The sequence below is a fragment of the Trachypithecus francoisi genome, unplaced genomic scaffold, assembly GCF_009764315.1.
Source record: "Trachypithecus francoisi isolate TF-2019V2 unplaced genomic scaffold, Tfra_2.0 Lachesis_group12, whole genome shotgun sequence".
Classification (NCBI taxonomy): Eukaryota; Metazoa; Chordata; class Mammalia; order Primates; family Cercopithecidae; genus Trachypithecus; species Trachypithecus francoisi.
Genome location: NW_022681457.1, coordinates 16,592,971 through 16,611,213, shown reverse-complemented (window position 1 = coordinate 16,611,213; position 18,243 = coordinate 16,592,971). Strand labels below are relative to the sequence as shown.

At 38.3% G+C, this 18,243-nt stretch overlaps 1 protein-coding gene across 4 annotated transcripts in view; it reads left to right on the top strand.

Annotated features, from left to right (window-relative positions):
* Positions 1-18,243, top strand: part of USP24 (ubiquitin specific peptidase 24) — a 148,981-nt gene that overhangs the window by 85,158 nt on the left and 45,580 nt on the right. For all 4 annotated transcript variants that reach the window (XM_033225027.1, XM_033225028.1, XM_033225029.1 and 1 more), the window contains 7 exons: positions 831-928; positions 3,907-4,002; positions 4,117-4,345; positions 5,040-5,199; positions 6,047-6,202; positions 8,131-8,201; positions 9,007-9,167. In XM_033225027.1, the coding sequence (XP_033080918.1) occupies positions 831-928; positions 3,907-4,002; positions 4,117-4,345; positions 5,040-5,199; positions 6,047-6,202; positions 8,131-8,201; positions 9,007-9,167 (971 nt within the window). The remainder of the gene's footprint in view (positions 1-830; positions 929-3,906; positions 4,003-4,116; positions 4,346-5,039; positions 5,200-6,046; positions 6,203-8,130; positions 8,202-9,006; positions 9,168-18,243) is intronic.

Here is an 18,243-nt window from a genome sequence, read left to right as displayed (position 1 = left end):
TAGTTGTTTTGTCCTGATGCTTCTACTAAGCACCTTAAAGCTTGTGCTGTAGTATTTAATCCTTTGGTCTTCCTGTAAAGGTAATTACTATGCCCACTTAGTGATGAGAAAACTAGGACAAAAGGGAGCATTGTATGCCTAAGGTCTCTCAGCTAGGTAAAACTAGAATGTGAACTAGATTTGTAGTCTTGGCTATAGTATGGTTATTTGTGTGAAATTCTGCCCAACCAAAGTATTCAGTTGAACTCCACTTTAGGTAGGCATTGCGGCATCATAGAAGGGCATGGGTGTTAGAATGAGACACATCTGAATTTGAATTCTAACCATGTGATCTTGGGTGGGCGGTCACTTAACCTACTTAACCTTTCAGGTCTCAGTTCTCTATCAAGTAAAATACATATGCCTGATACATTGTAGATGTTCAATAAGTAGGAGTTAGAGTTATTGGGGAACTCATCTTGCATTTTTAATATATGGGCTGTTTTATAAAACTTTGGTTTGTATCTTTCTAAAGAATATATCTAGCATATCACATGGAATTATCTGTTCTTATCTAAGCCTGAGGGCCTGAGACTTTCATGTTTGCCAGTTTCATGAAAAGAACACACCAACTTTCTCTAGAATGGAAAGATTTTTCTTCCAAAGTAAATAGAATAGGGAAAATGTGATTATTTTATCGTGAAACATCAGCTTCTACATACTTCTGGGGGAAAAACAGTGTGCAACATTTAAAGAAATTCTAACTCAAGTTGTCTGAATGTTTTATTTAATAACGGAGTAATTTCTGCTGAAAATATGTGAATGAAAAATTGTGCTTACCTATTTCCTAGGTTCTGAGCTCCAAACTCATGCCAACAGCTGATGATGACATGGCCAGAAGCTGTGCCAAATCCTTCTGTGAAAACTTCCTCAAAGCCGGCGGTTTGAGGTTGGAGTTTCAATGTCATGTTACATGAGTTGCCGAAAATGAATATAGTTATTTTAGTTAATTTCCCCTGCAAAGTCTTGCTTATTCCTACAAGGTATCATATGACTCATTGTGAGAGTTCTTATAAGAAGGAATGATGTTTCAGTCCTTTAGAATATTTTAAATCCTTTTATTACTTCTGATTATTTGAAAAATGTATGGAAGCATGTCTCCCCTCTGGTAGTGGGGGACATTTTCAAGAAGAGTAGAAGCAAGGAGACTGTATCTGTTTCTTCTGTGTCTCATGTCAGTTTGAAATAAGGTGAATTTGATCCCTGTGAATCCATATTGTGCAAGGTATTAGTGTTGTGGATGCAAAGATAAATTCGATATTATCTCTGCCTTTGAGAGGCAGCTGATGGTTTAACAAAGAATAACAAAAGCTAGGTAACTATATTATAAGTATTAAAACAGACCAGGCATGGTGGTTCATGCCTGTAATCCCAACACTTTGTGGGGCTGAGGCAGAAGGATCACTTGAGCCCAGGAGTTTGAGATCGTCCTGGGCAACATAGTGAGACCCTCATGTCTACGAAAAATAAAAATAAAAAAATAGCTGAGTGTGATGACATGCACCGGTAGTCCCAACTACTTGGGACGCTGAGGTGGGAGGATCACTTGAGCTTGGGAGGTAGAGGTTTCAGTGAGCCATGATTGCACCACTGCACTCCACCCTGGCAACAGAACAAGATCCTGTCTCAAAAAAAAAAAAAAGATATTAAAACAGAGCTATATATAAAAAGTACTTGTGATGGGGAGGGGCAAGAAAGTGGTGGTTAAATTGGTTGAATTTGCTTAGGGTCATAAGGTTAGGAAATGATTCACAGAAAATGACCATTGAGCTAGGAATTGGGAAATTATTTACCTAGAAATCCTCTAGGTAAATAAGGAGGGAAAGAGCACTCCAAGCAGGTATGGAGGGAAGGATGAGTGAGAGCATGAAGATGCATCGCCTCTCCTGGGAACCTCAGTTGCCTGGTGAGGTTCAAGCAAAGGATGAAGGAGAGAAACGTGTCAAGAAGGGTCTCATTGGGGAATATGAGTGTTGTCTTGTAGTCCATGAAAAAGCAGGCAGCTTCTAAGCCAAGAATTACCTGGGACAATTACTCTGGCAGCAGTGAAGAGGACGAAGGGAAATGGGAGAGACTGAAGGAAGGGAAGACTGAGCACTGACAGTATTCAGAGAGGAGATGAAGAGCAGTGACAGAATGACATTTATGACTAGGTAGAGCGTGGGGACATTTATAAAATGGCCCTGTGGTTTGTAGCTTGGTAGAGTGGGGAAATGGTGAGTCATTAGTCAGTATGGGAAATAAACACAGAGAGAGATGGAAGGAACAGAGGAAAGCAAGAGAAATAAGTTTGATTGCATACAAGGTCCTTCCGAGTCATGTGAAGTAGATGGTTTGGATTGGATAGGGTGCTTGTTAGAAAAGTGGAGAATGGCATGAGAGATTTGGGAGCGTGTGAGTAAAACCACGAGGGCATAATCCAGCTGTCAGAGCTGAGTAGCAAGTGTAAGGCAGGAAGGTAGCATCAGGGCATAGAGATCTCTCCTTTCAGATGAGTCAGAAAAAAGGGGTGACAGTAAATTGAAGAGAAAAATAACTGAGGGGAAAGTTGGCTTTTCTGTTTTGATTTTAGCTTGTGAAAGACTAGAAGACTTGGTTCTTTTCATAGGCTAACTAAAACGGACCAATGAAGGAGAAAAAAATAAAGATAAAAGAGAAAGGGGTAAATGATGCGGCCAACTTGTACTGCAGTTGGAAGCAGATTTTCTCTAGAAAGAAGTAGGCATGCCATTTCCTCTGGGTAAGGAAAGCATGGACGCCAGCTTGACGCATGAGCAGAGGATGGTTGAAGGAATTCATGTGAGGAGATCTGGCACAGAGAAGCTGGGTAGGGACCTTGAGGAGGTTGAGGGGATGGGAAACAGGGAAATGATGGCGAAAAGTATTCCCAGGTATGGTAGAATGTCTGGCACACATGTGTAGCTTTATTCTGTGTTCAACACTGTAGAGGTGGTTTTAGTAAAAGCTCCTTTCATATCACTCAGCCATTTACAGGGCTGTCAAACTAAAGGCATTAAACATTTGGCTTATTTGTGTATGTCATTTAATTCATGTACCAAATATTGTTCTAAGCACTGAGAACAGAGCAGTGAGTAGATTAGACCAAAATCCACATCCTTATGAAGCTTACAGTTTAGAGGGGGAAACAATTAACGTAAGTAAAAATATGTGTCAGGTGGTGAGGAGAGCTGTAGAGAACAATAAAGAAGGAAGCAGGGATTCGGGGGCTGTGATTTTCAGTAGGGTGATCAGGAAAAGCTTCACTGGGGTGACATCTAGCAAAGACCTGAGGAGATAAGGGAGCGAGACCCAGGAGAAAGCTTTTCAGAGGAGCAGCCAGCACACACCCATACATGGGGACCTGCCTGGAGTGCCTGCAGAGGCCACAGGAGGCCAGTGTGGTTGGGGCAGAGTGAATGAGGCAGTGCTTCCCATTCTCAAATGAGACAGAGGTCTGGGACATGACATAGTAGAGATACCAGAGGTCAAGTTATGAAGGATCTTATAGGCTGCTGTGAAGACTCTGCTGTTTTTCAGCGTAGGAAATAGGAAGCCATTGAAGGATTTTATGCAGAGGAGTGCCATGATCTGACTCAAATTTTCCAAGGATCACCCTGATGGGTCTTTTGAAAATAGGTTTGGAAGGTGGAGAGTCAAGAGCAGAAGCAGGGAGAACAGTTAGGAAGCTTATAGGTATCATAGGAAATTATTATGATAGATATATGTAGGCTCTTTATATGACAGAATCGTGTAGAAACTAAGTGATTGATAATATTGATGACCAATTACATTACTGTACTTATGGAAAATTTAAAATGAAAGAAATAGAAGTCTTTAATATCCTGCCTTTTTTTATTCTTTTTGAAGTTTGGTTGTAAATGTCATGCAGAGAGACTCCATCCCATCAGAAGTAGACTATGAAACAAGGCAGGGTGTTTATTCCATCTGTCTACAGCTTGCAAGGTATGTAAATACATTGCATTAGTCTCAACAGGCAATATTTGACTTTTTCTTTCAAATCATGTTTTTAAATAGTGTGAAATGGACTCAGAATAAGTCTAGCTATTTCTTTTTAAGATTTTTACTTGTTGGACAAACAATGCCCACGTTATTAGATGAAGACCTCACCAAAGATGGCATAGAAGCACTTTCTTCCCGCCCATTCCGAAATGTCAGCCGGCAGACAAGCAGACAGATGTCCTTATGTGGTACCCCAGAAAAGTCATCCTACCGACAGTTGTCAGTGTCTGACAGGTCTTCTATTAGGGTTGAGGAAATCATCCCTGCTGCTCGAGTTGCAATACAAGTAAGTGATTTGTGTATTCAGGACATTTTAGTACCTCTTATTCAGAATGTCCTGTTTAGGAAGAGGTGCTATGGGGATTTAAAAATGATTAAGACATGAATATTGCCTTCAAGAAATTTATGGTGATTTAAAGAGAGATCACTAGGGCATAAATAACTCTAATTCCAGGTAGAAAGTATCAGGTGTTGTAAAACTACAAGATAAAACGTTCTGTGTGTCTTCAAAGTAGGTAGAATAATTTCCTTCACCTGTGGCTGTGATGGGTGATTTTATTTAATAGATGGCATTTGAGCTAGGCCTTGAAGAACAGATGAGGATTCGATATACAGAGATTAGTACTTAGAAAGTTGGAGAAAGGAGATTTGTTCAAGCAAAAGGGAGCACACGTGCAAACTAGAGACAATACCAGAGCTTATGGGAGGTCACGAGGTCATAGTATGTGGGAAAGGGGAAAAGTGAAAAAAAATTGGTAAAGCGTAATTTGAAGCCACAGCATGAAGATCAATCTGTTTTACAGATGAAAAAACAGAGAAATTGAAAGTCCTTGAGCAGGATGGCAGCTTGAGAAAGGCCATCCTTCTGGATGACCTTGGAGGGAAAGGAGGCTTATGAAACAGACCTGTAAGAAGGTTGTAGATGTCAGGGCATGTGTTCAAGTATTGCTTTTTCTCATAATACTTGTTCCATTCTTTAGACGATGGAAGTAAGTGATTTCACTTCTACTGTGGCTTGCTTCATGAGATTATCATGGGCTGCGGCTGCAGGACGGCTTGATCTTGTTGGGAGTAGCCAACCAATTAAAGAAAGTAATTCCCTGTGTCCTGCTGGAATTCGAAACAGACTCAGCAGTTCAGGTACTGATTAAAAAGAGACAGTAATGAGAACATTGGGTAAGAAATAGCCATAAGAATTATCTATGTGTAGGTTTGCCAGAGTCACAAAAGGAGAAGACCCTCTTTTGCTTGTGAGCATGAGTAAAAATTCATCAAGCTCTGTATACACTTAGTATTTATGCATGTTCCTATATGCATGTCATGTTTCACTTAAGAAGAAAAATATTTATAAACACACAGAGTAAGTGAAGAAACCAAATCAGCAGTTTTTAGCTTAGCTGAGTATAAAAGTGTCATGAAACCAATCATTGTGGCAATAATACAAATTCATTTAGAATTCTGTCCTGGAAAACAGTTCTTTTCTTCGTTTGCCAGGTTATTTTTCATTAGGCCTTTTGAAAACATAGCTTTATTTCCCAGCTTTGTTTGGTCTTCCTGCTCAATCTCTGTTTTAGAAATACCTCAATAATAAAGGAAGTTTTTAAAATGTTGACCTACAGTAAAGCATGTGGGGTTTTTTGGATTTTTGTGTGCATATAACCCATCTACATCAAGTTATAAGGTAGAAAACATTTCTGATATCCTCTGGAGGGCTCCCTCAGGCCCACAGAATTGCACTATTCTCATTTCTGTCACCTGAAATTAGTTTTGCCTTGTGAACACATTTTGATTGCCTGCAAATGTGTTTTAAAGAAAAAGTAGTTAGAGTGTTTCAAATACAGTGTTAAGTCTCTCTTGCTTCTTGGACCTAAGTGCTTTCTTGAAGTATTTAATGTCACATGAGGATTCTGGAACATATAGTAAAAAGATTAAAATATTGCATAGTTCCTGTTGGATCCACAGTAAATTTCTGCTTACCTATTTTCAGGAAGCAATTGCAGCTCTGGAAGTGAAGGAGAACCGGTAGCCCTGCATGCAGGAATCTGTGTTCGACAACAGTCTGTATCCACCAAAGACTCGCTGATTGCGGGAGAGGCTTTGTCTCTTCTTGTTACGTGCCTACAGCTTCGGAGCCAGCAACTAGGTGTGCTGGAGGCTTGTTTGTGATTAATCTCTTTCAGGGAAAGGCCACGTTTCTGTTGGGAATTATTTACATTTCTTTATAGATAAGGTCCCATTAGTCGAAATGAAAAAGGCGGGAAGTTGGCATGTGGAGTAGCTAAGGATGATGCTAAAGTAGCTCATTCTGAAGAAATATTTATTGAGCACCTTCTGTATAGGGTTCCACAGTTGCTGTCACCAGGGCAGTGTGTCTGCACGCCACGAGCTTGCTGTCTAGTTGAGGAATTCAAACAGCCCAAATTTACTAGTTTGTAAATTACAGAATTAGAATTGTATATCAATTTCTGATAATGACTCTAGTATTAAAAATTGTGTAACTTGAGATGTACCCTTTCATCTTTATTGTTGGCTTTGGTGAACGGGGACCATTACTCATCATTCTCTAACATGAGAGCACCCCGGGGCTCAGCTCCTCATCATTTATTCTCTATCTCCATTCATTCCCTTGGTGATCTCGTGCAGTTTCACAGTTTTAAATTCCTCTATGTGTGGACAACACCTAAATTTGGGTCTATGGCCTGTACCACTGTCCTGATATCTCCAGCTGGATATCAAATAGACATCCCAAACTTCTCATTTCCAGAACTGAGGTCCCCTAATCCTGCCCATATCACCCTAGAGTTTTCTCAACTTAAAAGCAGTTCTGTTCTTTCAGTTGCTCTGGCCAAAAACTTTGGCTTCATCTTTGATATGTTTTTTTTCACCCCCTACTTCTAATCTGTCAGCACATCCCCCTTCAAGCCCTCTCTAGATTCTACCCCTTAGCACCCCTTTCACTGTTGGTGCCCTCTGAGCTGCCATTGCTTCCTACTTGGACTATAGCAAGAGTGCCCTAAATCATCTCACTGCTTCTGCCTTGCAGTTTATTCTTTATCAGCAGCCAGGGTGGACCTTCTACATTTTAAGTCAGAGTGTGTCACTCCTCTTTCAAAGCCTTTCGGTGGCGTCTCAGTTCACCGAGTAAAAGCCAAATGTCTACAAGGAGTGGACACGGTGTACTCCTTGATACTTCTGTGCCTTTGTTTCTACTCTCCCTTTTACTCACTGTGCTTCGGCCACCCTGGGCTCCTTGCTGTTCCCCCAACAGCCAGCATACATTCCTTCCCTTGCACTGGCTGTTTGTTCTCTCTTTCCAGTATGCTTATTGAGACTTTTCCCAACCACCTTTGAAAAAATTACAATGCTCTTCTTGCCCCAGCACTACCCAGACCCCTTACCTTATTTTTTTCCTGTATCATTTATCATTTTATAACATGCAAAATAATTATTTATTGTGTTTATTATCATTATCTCCTCCCCAACTACACTGAAAGCTCCATGAGGACAGAGACTTTTATTCATTTTGTTCCCTAATGAATCACCAGCCCCCAAACACTGTCTGATGTGTAGTAGATTCTCAATAAATAAATATTCAGAAATGAAGTTTTAGCAACTCCACTTTTAAAAAGTGTACTAGTCCTACTCTTAGCTGTTTGATTTTGTTTAATTTTCCTAGAATTGTTTAACAGAGATATTTTCAAATCAAGATGAAAAAATAACTTCCCTCCAAACTTTTATCTGTTATTATTTGTAAGTTTATTTTAGGGTATATTTTATAGTTTGCAACCATTGATAGTTTCTCAAGGCAAGACATTTATTCTGTAACTGGTATGTGCAAGGCATTGTGCTAAAATATGGGGCCCAAAAATAAGACACAGTTTCTTCTCTTAAGTAACTTAGAATTTTATGGGGTAAATGGACAGGCATGAAAGCAGTTGTAAAAGGTTCTGAATTATTGTATGTAAAAGAGATGAGCTTATGCTTAAGATGAGCTTAAGAAATTAATCAAAATTTGAAAATGCATTACCTAACTTGTTTCACACACCCACATCCCCCATTTCTTTTTCTTAGCATCTTTCTATAACTTGCCCTGTGTTGCTGATTTCATCATTGATATTCTGCTCGGATCACCAAGTGCTGAGGTGAGGATTTTTCACGTTCCTTACAAAACTCCTTTGGTCCTGTTGTTTTGTGAGCTCTCTCAACTACCTGTGACGTTGTTGGGAATACAGGAGTGGCATTGGGTGCTCTCAGGGAGTGTACAGAGGGGCTGCAGACCATGAAAGAAAAGTAACCATTTGGACTCTACTGTCTTTCCTTCTACTGTCTCCTCCATATGCCACCAAAAGTTATGAGACTAATGTTAGTAAGTTATTTTTGTTTAAAACAATGTTACAACCAGTGTCTGACATCCATAACTGGCAAGGGCAGCTGGCATTAAGCATCCACATGTTGGTCAGAATCAGGAAAGATCAACCTCAACCCATAAACTTCCTTTCTTTTTTTTTTTTTTTTTGAGACGGAGTCTCGCTCTGTTGCCCAGGCTGGAGTGCAGTGGCTAGTTCTCAGCTAACTGCAAACTCCGCCTCCCGGGTTTACGCCATTCTCCTGCCTCAGCCTCCGAGTAGCTGGGACTACAGGCGCCCGCCACCTCGCCCGGCTAGTTTTTTGTATTTTTTTTTTTAGTAGAGACGGGGTTTCACCGTGTTAGCCAGGATGGTCTCGATCTCCTGACCTCGTGATCCACCCGTCTCGGCCTCCCAAAGTGCTGGGATTACAGGCTTGAGCCACCGCGCCCGGCCTAAAAACTGAAACACTCATACCTTTCTAGTATCCTTCAATAACTTGAGTGACTAAATAGGGTGGACTTTGGAAGAAAATCACTCCTGAAGTAGTCTCAACATGTTGATTCATGTCTGTCCTTTGCTGCTGATCATGTAATTTCAGATTCGCCGGGTTGCCTGTGATCAGCTGTACACTCTTAGTCAGACAGACACATCAGCGCATCCGGATGTGCAGAAGCCAAATCAGTTTCTTCTAGGCGTCATCCTCACGGCTCAGCTGCCTCTCTGGTCTCCAACTAGTATTATGAGAGGAGTCAATCAGAGGTATGTAATAAAAATGGAAAAGCTCACCTTCTACAGAGAGAGGATACATAATAATTTGTGTGCTGCTCCCCTAAAGTCCACAGTGCATTATTGAGATGACTAGAATTTCTCCTTTCTTCTTCTGACATTTGGATCCTGAAAGACGGCATTTGGATAGGAGATTTAGAAGAAACACTGCCAGGCCTTGTTCTCCATACCCCTAGTTCTTGCTTCACCCTGTGTGATTCATCTACCCCAGAGAGAAAATGGAGTTCACCTGATTGGTGAGAGCCTGGAATTACTGGAGCCCAGTCACTGTGTAAAGGTTATACTGATTCTTTCCCCTTGTGCATCACTTTTTCAGTGCTGATATCTCATAGCTCCTTGTCTAGAGGTAGCCGGGGTATCCTCCTGGCTTGCTTTCTTGGTTTTATACATGCTTCAGTATGTAAGAGAGCTTGTAGTCCAGGCTCATGAGATAACTGTTCTGCCTGCCCCATCTTATCTCTACAGGTGAGCCTGCATGCATGTGCTCCTCAGTCTAGTCCCAGGGTAGGAGGTAGGGGTCTCACATTGACCTCAAGTTCATACGACTTTTTCTAACTCACCTTTACCACACAGCCCCTACTGTGGGGCTTATAAAGTGTCCTGGAGATTTGTGAAGTCAATGTTTCCTTTCCTCGTTTATGTGCTTTATAAATTAGGTCCATCTCCAAAACGTTTGCGTCATCCTAAACTGAAACACTATGCCCGTGAAGAAGTCATTAAATGAAAGACTGAAAAATTTGACTCCATAAAAATTAAAATTTTCTATATAGGAAAAAAAATGCCTCAAAGTCAAAAGTCAATCACCAAACTGGGAAAATAAATCTGCAACATACATGACAGACAATAAGCTAATTTGAGAGAGAGAGAGAGAGAGAGAGAGATAACTATTACAAATTATTAAGCAAAAGACCAACAGCCAAGTTAAAAAGGGACAAAGAATGTAAACAGACTGTTCAAAGACATGTAGATTTTGTTTGAATTGCTAAATTTCTTTTATTGTGGTACATATACATAACATAAAATTTACCGTTTTTGAGATGTACAGCTCTGTGCCATTCAGTACATACATTACATTGTGATGCAACCATCACAACTGTCTATTTCCAAAACTCTTTAGTCATCCTAAACTGAAACTCTGTACCCATTGAACAATAACTCCCTGTTCCCCCTCCACCATCCCATGGCAACCACCATTCTACTTTCTGTCTCTAAGGATTTGACGACTCTAGGTACCTCATATAAGTGGACCCATACATTATTTGTCCTTATATGTCTGGCTTATTTCAGTTAGCATAATGTCCTTAAGGTTTATTCATGTTGTAGCATGAATCAGAATTTCCTTCCTTTTTAAGGCTGAATTATATATCATCGTATGTATAAACAATATTGGTATATCCATCCATAGATGAACATTTGGGTGTTTCCACCTTTTGGCCTTTGCGAATGCAGCTACAAACATGGGTGTGCAAATATCTGTGTGAATCCCTGTTTTCAGTTCTTTTGGGTGTATACCCAGAAGTGGAATTGCTAGATCATTTAGTAATTGTGTGTTTGATTTCTTTGTGGAACCACCATACTGTTTTCCACAATGGCTATACCATTTTACTTTCCCACCAGCAATGTACAAGGATTCTCATCATTTCTCCGCATCTTAGCCAATGCTTATTGTTTTCTAGGATTTTTGTTTTTGTTTTTGTTTCGTTTTGTTTTTGATAGTAGCTATCCTAATGCATGCGAATTGGCATCTGTGGTTTCAGTTTACATTTCCTTGATAACTAATGTTGAGCGTCTTATCTTGTGCTTGTTGGCTATTCATGTATCTTCTTTGGAGAAACATCTATTTTAAGACCTTTGCTCATTTTTAAATTGGATTATTTGTTGTGGAATTCTTTATATATCCTGAATATTGATCCCTTGTCAGATAATACGATATGCAGATATTTTGTCCCAATCTGTGGGTTGTCTTTTAGCTCTCTTGATGGTGTCCTATGTGTGTATTTTGTCTTTAGTTGCCTGTGTTTTTGCTGTCATAGCCAGGAAATTATGGCCAAATCCTATGTTACAAAGTTTTCCCCATTTTCTTCTAAGGGTTTTATAGTTGTAGTTCTTACATTTAGGTATTTGACCCATTTCGAGTTTAGTTTTGCATATGGTGTAAGGTAAGGGTCTGACTTCATTCTTTTCCATGTGAATATCCAGTTTTCCCAGTGCTGCTTTTTAAAAATACTCTCCCCTCCCCATTGAATGGTCTTGGTACCCTTGATGAAAATCAGGACCATATGTTTGAGTTCTGCATTTCTATTCCATTGGTCTATATGTCTGTCTTTATACCAGTATAACACTGTTTTGATTACTGTAGTATTGTACTAAGTTTGAAATCAGGAAGTATGAGTCTTTCAACCTTGTTCCTCTTTTTCAGGATTGATTTGGCTACTTGAAGAGTCCATGTGAATTTTAGAATGGGTTTTTCTGTTTTTGCAAATGTCTTTGGGATTTTCATAGAGACTTCATTGAACCTGTAGGTGACTTTGAATAGTAATGACATCTTAACAAGATTTTGTCTTTCAATCCTTGAACACAAGATGTCTTTTCATTATGTCATCTTTAATTTTTCAGCAATGTTTGTAGTTTTCACTGAACAAGTCTTTCGTTTCCTTAAGTTGGTTCCTAAGTATTTTATTGTTTTTGATGCTATTGTAGGTGGAATTGTTGATTTCTTTTTCAGTTTGTTCATTGTTAGTGTAAGAAACACAATTGATTTTTGTGTTGATTTTGTATGCTGCAACTTCACTGAATTTATTAGTTCTAACAGTTTCTTTTGCAGAAACTTTAGGGCTTTCCATATATAGTAACATGTCATCTGCTAACAGATAATTGTACTCCCTTTTCAATTTGGATGTCTTTTATTTCTTTTTCTTGCCTAATTGCTCTGGCTGAAACCTCCAACACTATGTTGAATAGAAGTAGTAAAAGTGGGCATCCTTGTTTCTGCTGTTAGGATAAATGCTTTCAGTCATTCGGCATTGAGTATGTTGGCTGTGGGTTTTTCGTATCTGACTTTATTATGTTGAGGTAGTTCCCTTCTATTTGTAGTTTAAGTGTTTTTATCATGAAAGTGGGTTAAATTTTATCAAATGCTTTTTCTGCTTTGATTGAAATAATCATGTAGGTCTTTTTCTTTCTTTCTCTTAATATGGGATTACATTGATTTTTGTACCCTGGACCATACTTGAATTCCAGGAGTCAATCCCACTTGTTCATGGGGTGTAATCCTTTAAATGCACTGCTTTGGTTTGATAGTATTTTGTTGAGGATTTTTGCATTAGCATTCATAAAGGATATTGGTCTGTAGTTTTCTTGTGGTGTCTTTTTCTGACTTTTCTGTCAGGGTAATACTGGTGTCATAGAATGAGTTGGGAAATGTTACCTCCTCTTCAGTTTTTTGAAAGAGCTTGAGAAGACTTGGTGGTAATTCTTTAAATATTTGGTAGAATTCACCAGTGAAGCCATCTAGTCCAGGTTTTTCTTTGTTGGGAGGTTTTTTTTTTTTTTTTTTTTGGATTACCAATTCAGTCTCCTTGCTGAATAGGTTTGTTTACCTTTTCTGTTTCTTCTGATTCAATCGTGGTAGGTTTTGTATTTCTAGGAATTTGTCCACTTCATCTAGGTTAATTTGTTGGCATACAGTTGCTTATGGTACTCTCTTATATCCTGTTCATTTCTGTAAAATTGGTAGTTACGTACCCACTTCCATTTCTGAGTTTAGTAATTTGATTCTTCTGCCTTTTTTGTCTTAGTCTACCTAAAGGTTTGTTGGTTTTGTTGATCTTTTCAAAGAGCCAACTTTTGATTTCGTTGATTTTTTTTTTCTTTTTGGTATTTTTTTATCATTCTTTATTTCCACTCATTTCTTTCCTTCTGCTAGCTTTAAGTTTGGTTTGTTCTTCTTTTTCTAGTTCCTTAGGTGTAAAGTTAGGTTGTCAGTTGGATCCTTTTCTTGTTTTTAATGTAAGCATTTATTTTAATTATACTTTAAGTTCTGGGATAAATGTGCAGAACATGCAGGTTTGTTACATAGGTATACACGTGCCATAGTGGTTTGCTGCAACCATCAACCCGTCATCTACATTAGGTATTTCTCTTAATGCTGTCCCTCCCCTAGCCCGCCACTCCCCCCCCGCCCCGACAGGCCCCGGTGTGTGGTGTTCCCCTCCCTGTGTCATGTGTTCTCATTGTTCAGCTCCCACTTATGAGTGAGAACATGCAGTGCTTGGTTTTCTGTTCTTGTGTTACTTTGCTGAGAATGATGGTTTCCAGCTTCATCTGTGTCACTGCAAAGGACATGAACTCATCCCTTTTTATGGCCACATAGTGTTCCATGGTGTATATGTGCCACATTTTCTTTATCCAGTCTATCATTGATGGGCATTTGGGTTGGTTCCAAGTCTTTGCTATTGTGAACAGTGCCTCAGTAACCACACGTGTGCATGTGTCTTTATAGTAAAATGATTTATAATCCTTTGGGTATATATCCAGTAATGGGATTGCTGGGTCAAATGGTATTTCTGGCTCTAGATCCTTAAGGAATTGCCACACTGTCTCCACAATGGTTGAACTAATTTACACTTCCACTAACAGTGTAAAAGTGTTTCTCCACATCCTCTCCAGCATCTGTTGTTTCCTGATTTTTAATGATCACCATTCTAACTGATGTGAGATGGTATCTCATTGCAGTTTTGATTTGCATTTCTCTACAGTGATGATGAGCTTTTTTCATGTTTGTTGACCACTTCTTTTGAGAAATGTCTGTTCATATCCTTTGCCCACTTTTAGATGGAGTTGTTTTATTCTTGTAAGTTTGTTTAAGTTCTTTGTAGATTCTGGATGTTAGCCCTTTGTCAGATGGATAGACTGCAAAAATGTTCTCCCATTCTGTAGGTTGCCTGTTCATTCTGATGATAGTTTCTTTTGCTGTGCAGAAACTCTTTTGTTTAATTATATCCCATTTGTCAGTTTTGGCTTTTGTTGCCATTGCTTTTGGTGTTTTAGTCATGAAGTCCTTGCCCATGCCTGTGTCCTGAATGGTATTGCCTAGGTTTTCTTCTAGAGTTTTTATGGTTTTAGGTCTTACGTTTAAGTCTTTAATCCATCTTGAGCTAATTTTTGTATAAGGTGTAAGGAAGGGGCCCAGTTTCAGTTTTCAGCATAGAGCTAGTCAGTTTTCCCAGCACCATTTATTAAATAGGGAATATTTTCCCATTGGTTATTTTTGTCAGGTTTGTCAAAGATCAGATGGTTGTAGTAGATGTGTGGCATTATTTTTGAGGCCTCTGTTCTCTTCCATTCGTTTATAAATCTGTTTTGGTACAGTACCATGCTGTTTTGATTGCTGTAGCCTTTTGGTGTAGTTTGAAGTCAGGTAGCATGATGCCTCCAGCTTTGTTCTTTTTGCTTAGGATTGTCTTGGCTATACAGGTTCTTTTTTGGTTCCATATGAAATTTAAAGTAGTTTTCTCTAATTCTGTGAAGAAAGTCAGTGGTAGCTTGATAGGGATAGCATTGAATCTATAAATTACTTTGGGCAGTATGGCCATTTTCACGATATTGATTATTCCTATGCACGAGCATGGAATGTTTTTCCATTTGTTTGTGTCCTCTCTTATTTCCTGAGCTGTGGTTTGTAGTTCTCCTTGAAGAAGTTCTTCATATGCCTTGTAAGTTGTATTCCTAGGTATTTTATTCTCTTTGTAGTAATTGTGAATGGGGGTTCACTCATGATTTGGCTCTCTGTCTGTTATTGGTGTGTAGGAATGCTTGTGATTTTTGCACATTGATTTTGTATCCTGAGACTTTGCTGAAATTACTTATCAGCTTAAGGAGATTTTGGCCCCAGAGAGGATGGGGTTTTCTAAATATAGAATCATGTCATCTGCAGACAGAGACAATTTGACTTCCTGTCTTCCTATTTGAATACGCTTTATTTCTTTCTCTTGCCTGATTGCCCTAGCGAGAACTTCCAATACTGTGTTAAAGAAGAGTGGTGAGAGAGGTCATCCTTGTCTTGTGCCAGTTTTCAAAGGGAATGCTTCCAGCTTTTGCCCATTCAGTATGATATTGGCTGTGGGTTTGTCATAAATAGCTCTTACTATATTTGAGATACGTTCCATCAATACCTAGTTTATTGCATGTGTTAAACCAGCCTTGCTTCCCAGGGATGAAGCCGACTTGATCGTGGTGGATAGCTTTTTGATGTGCTGCTGGATTCAATTTGCCAGTATTTTATTGAGGATTTTCACATCTATGTCATCAGGGATATTGGTCCGAAATTTTCTTTTTTTGTTGTGTCTCTGCCAGGTTTTGGTATCAGGATGATACTGGCCTCATAAAATGAGTTAGGGAAGAGTCCCTCTTTTTCTCTCGTTTGGAATAGTTTCAGAAGGAATGGTACCAGCTCCTCTTTGTATGTCTGGTAGAATTCAGCTGTGAATCCATCTGGTCCTGGGCTTTTTTTTTTTGGTTGGTAGGCTATTAATTACTGCCTCAATTTCAGAACTTGTTATTGGTCTATTCAGGGATTCAACTTCTTCTTGGTTTAGTCTTGAGAGGGTGTATGTATCTAGGAATTTATCCATTTCTTCTAGATTTTCTAGTTTATTTGCATAGAGGTGTTTATAGTATTCTCTGATGGTAGTTTGTATTTCTGTGGGATCAGTGGCGATATATCCTTTATCATTTTTTATTGTGTCTATTTGATTCTTCTCTCTTTTCTTCTTTATTAATCTGGCTAGTGGTCTAGGAATATTTACCAAGCAAATGGAAAGCAAAAAAAAAAAAAAGCAGGGGTTGCAATCCTAGTCTCTGATAAAACAGACTTTAAAACCAACAAAGGTCAAAAAAAAACAAAGAAGGACATTACACAGTGGTAAAGAGATCAGTGCAACAAAAAGAGCTAACTGTCCTAAATATATATGCACCCAATACAAGAGCACCCAGATTCATAAAGCAAGTTCTTAGAGACCTACAAAGAGACTTAGACTCCCACACAATAATAGTGGGAGACTTGAACACCCCACTGTCAATATTAGATCAATGAGACAGAAAATTAATAAGGATATTCAGGACTTGAACTCAGCTCTGGACCAAGCGGACCTAATAGACATCTGCAGAACTCTCCACCCCAAATCAACAGAATATACATTCTTTTCAGCACCGCATTGCACTTGTTCTAAAATTGACCACATAATTGGAAGTAAAACACTCCTCAGCCAAAGAATGGAAATTGTAACAATCTCTCAGACCACAGTGCAATCAAATTAGAACTCAGGATTAAGAAACTCACTCAAAATCACACAACTACATGGAAACTGAACAACCTGCTCCTGAATGACTACTGGGTAAATAGTGAAATTAAGGCAGAAATAAATAAGTTCTGTGAAACCAATGAGAACAAAGACACAACGTACCAGAATCTCTGGGACACAGCTAAAGCAGTGTTTAGAGGCAAGTTTATAGCACTGAATGCCCACAGGAGAAAGCAGGAAAGATCTAAAATCAACACCCTAACATTACAATTAAAAGAACTAGAGAAGCAAGAGCAAACAAATTCAGAAGCTAGCAGAAGACAAGAAATAACTAAGATCAGAGCAGAACTGAAGAAGGTAGTGACATGAAGAACCTTTCAAAAAAATCAGTGATTCGAGGAGCTGATTTTTTGAAAAGATTAACGAAATAAATGTAAGCATTTATAGCTATGAATTTCCATCTCATAACACTTTTGATATTTCCCATAATTTTTGGCAAGTTGTGTTTTTGTTTTCATTTGTCTTAATGTATTTTCTAATTTCCCTTCTGGTTTCTTTGATCCATTCTTGACTTTTTTTTAATACCTCTGTTTTCTAGATATAATATGTATAATCTATAGAATTTCTCAAATTTAGTTATAATTTTATCTGTTGTTTGCAAGTCTTTATTATAGGATTAAATGTGTGTATAAACACTTGTTATATTCTCATTCACTTTCTAATATACAGAGATTTCTGGCCCCCATATCCAGGCTTCTACATAAATATTATTTTGAAACATTTAACCTTCTGTTTTAACATTCCAAATGTCTAAGAAGGAAGTCAAGATTTTGTTTTCTGGGATAAGGTCATTATGAGTGACTTAGAAATGTTAAAAATTCAGCCAAAACTTAAAAATTATGTTATAGGTTACCATCAAGATTTAAGCTGAATTAGACATTAGCTGTGTATTTCTGGTAATAAAAAATAATTCTTTAATGATATTTCAGAGAATTGCTTCCCCCAGTAAACATGTGAATTAAAAGCTGTAGAAATTTCTTCTTTTGTCTTTGTATACTTTTTACTTTAGAATTCCAACTTTTCCTGGTTCAAATTTTTCTAAACAGACGAACTTTTTATTTGAAAGACAAATGGTTCTTCAGTATAAATGTTTAAGCCATTTTTTAAGAAGTTAAAGCTATTGTGCTTATACTTGTAAGCCAGTTTACTTAATATAAGTACGCGTTAAGATTTAATTTTTTATTTAATATTAAGTTCCTCCAAGTTTTACGGAAGAAGCAGAAAGCATTAGATGAGAGTTTTAACGTACACTCTTAAAGAATCCTTAAAAATATGTTGAAGGTAGAGCTTTTTAATTTCACATCAAACTGAATCTTTAATTATATGTTTGCATAATTTAAAAAATTACATCTCACAGCTTTTTTTAATGCCCAAGTTTGGTACATATTTTCTCCTTCAGTAGTGTGATGATGATAGTTACATGCTGAATACCAGGGGAAAAAAAAACAGTATGGTGATAATAATAGCAGTTACCATGGGCCAACTATATGCCACACAGCATACTAAACTGCTTATGTATGTTTTTCTTTTAATCCTCAGACTGGCCTAATGAGTTTGGCAGTTTTATTGTCTTCATTTGTTATAACCATAATTCTTGGTTCATTATATATTCTCCTCATTAGTTTGTGCTTGAACCTTTTCTACGTGTTTGTGTATATGCATGTTTTTTATTTCCAATATTATAGTAA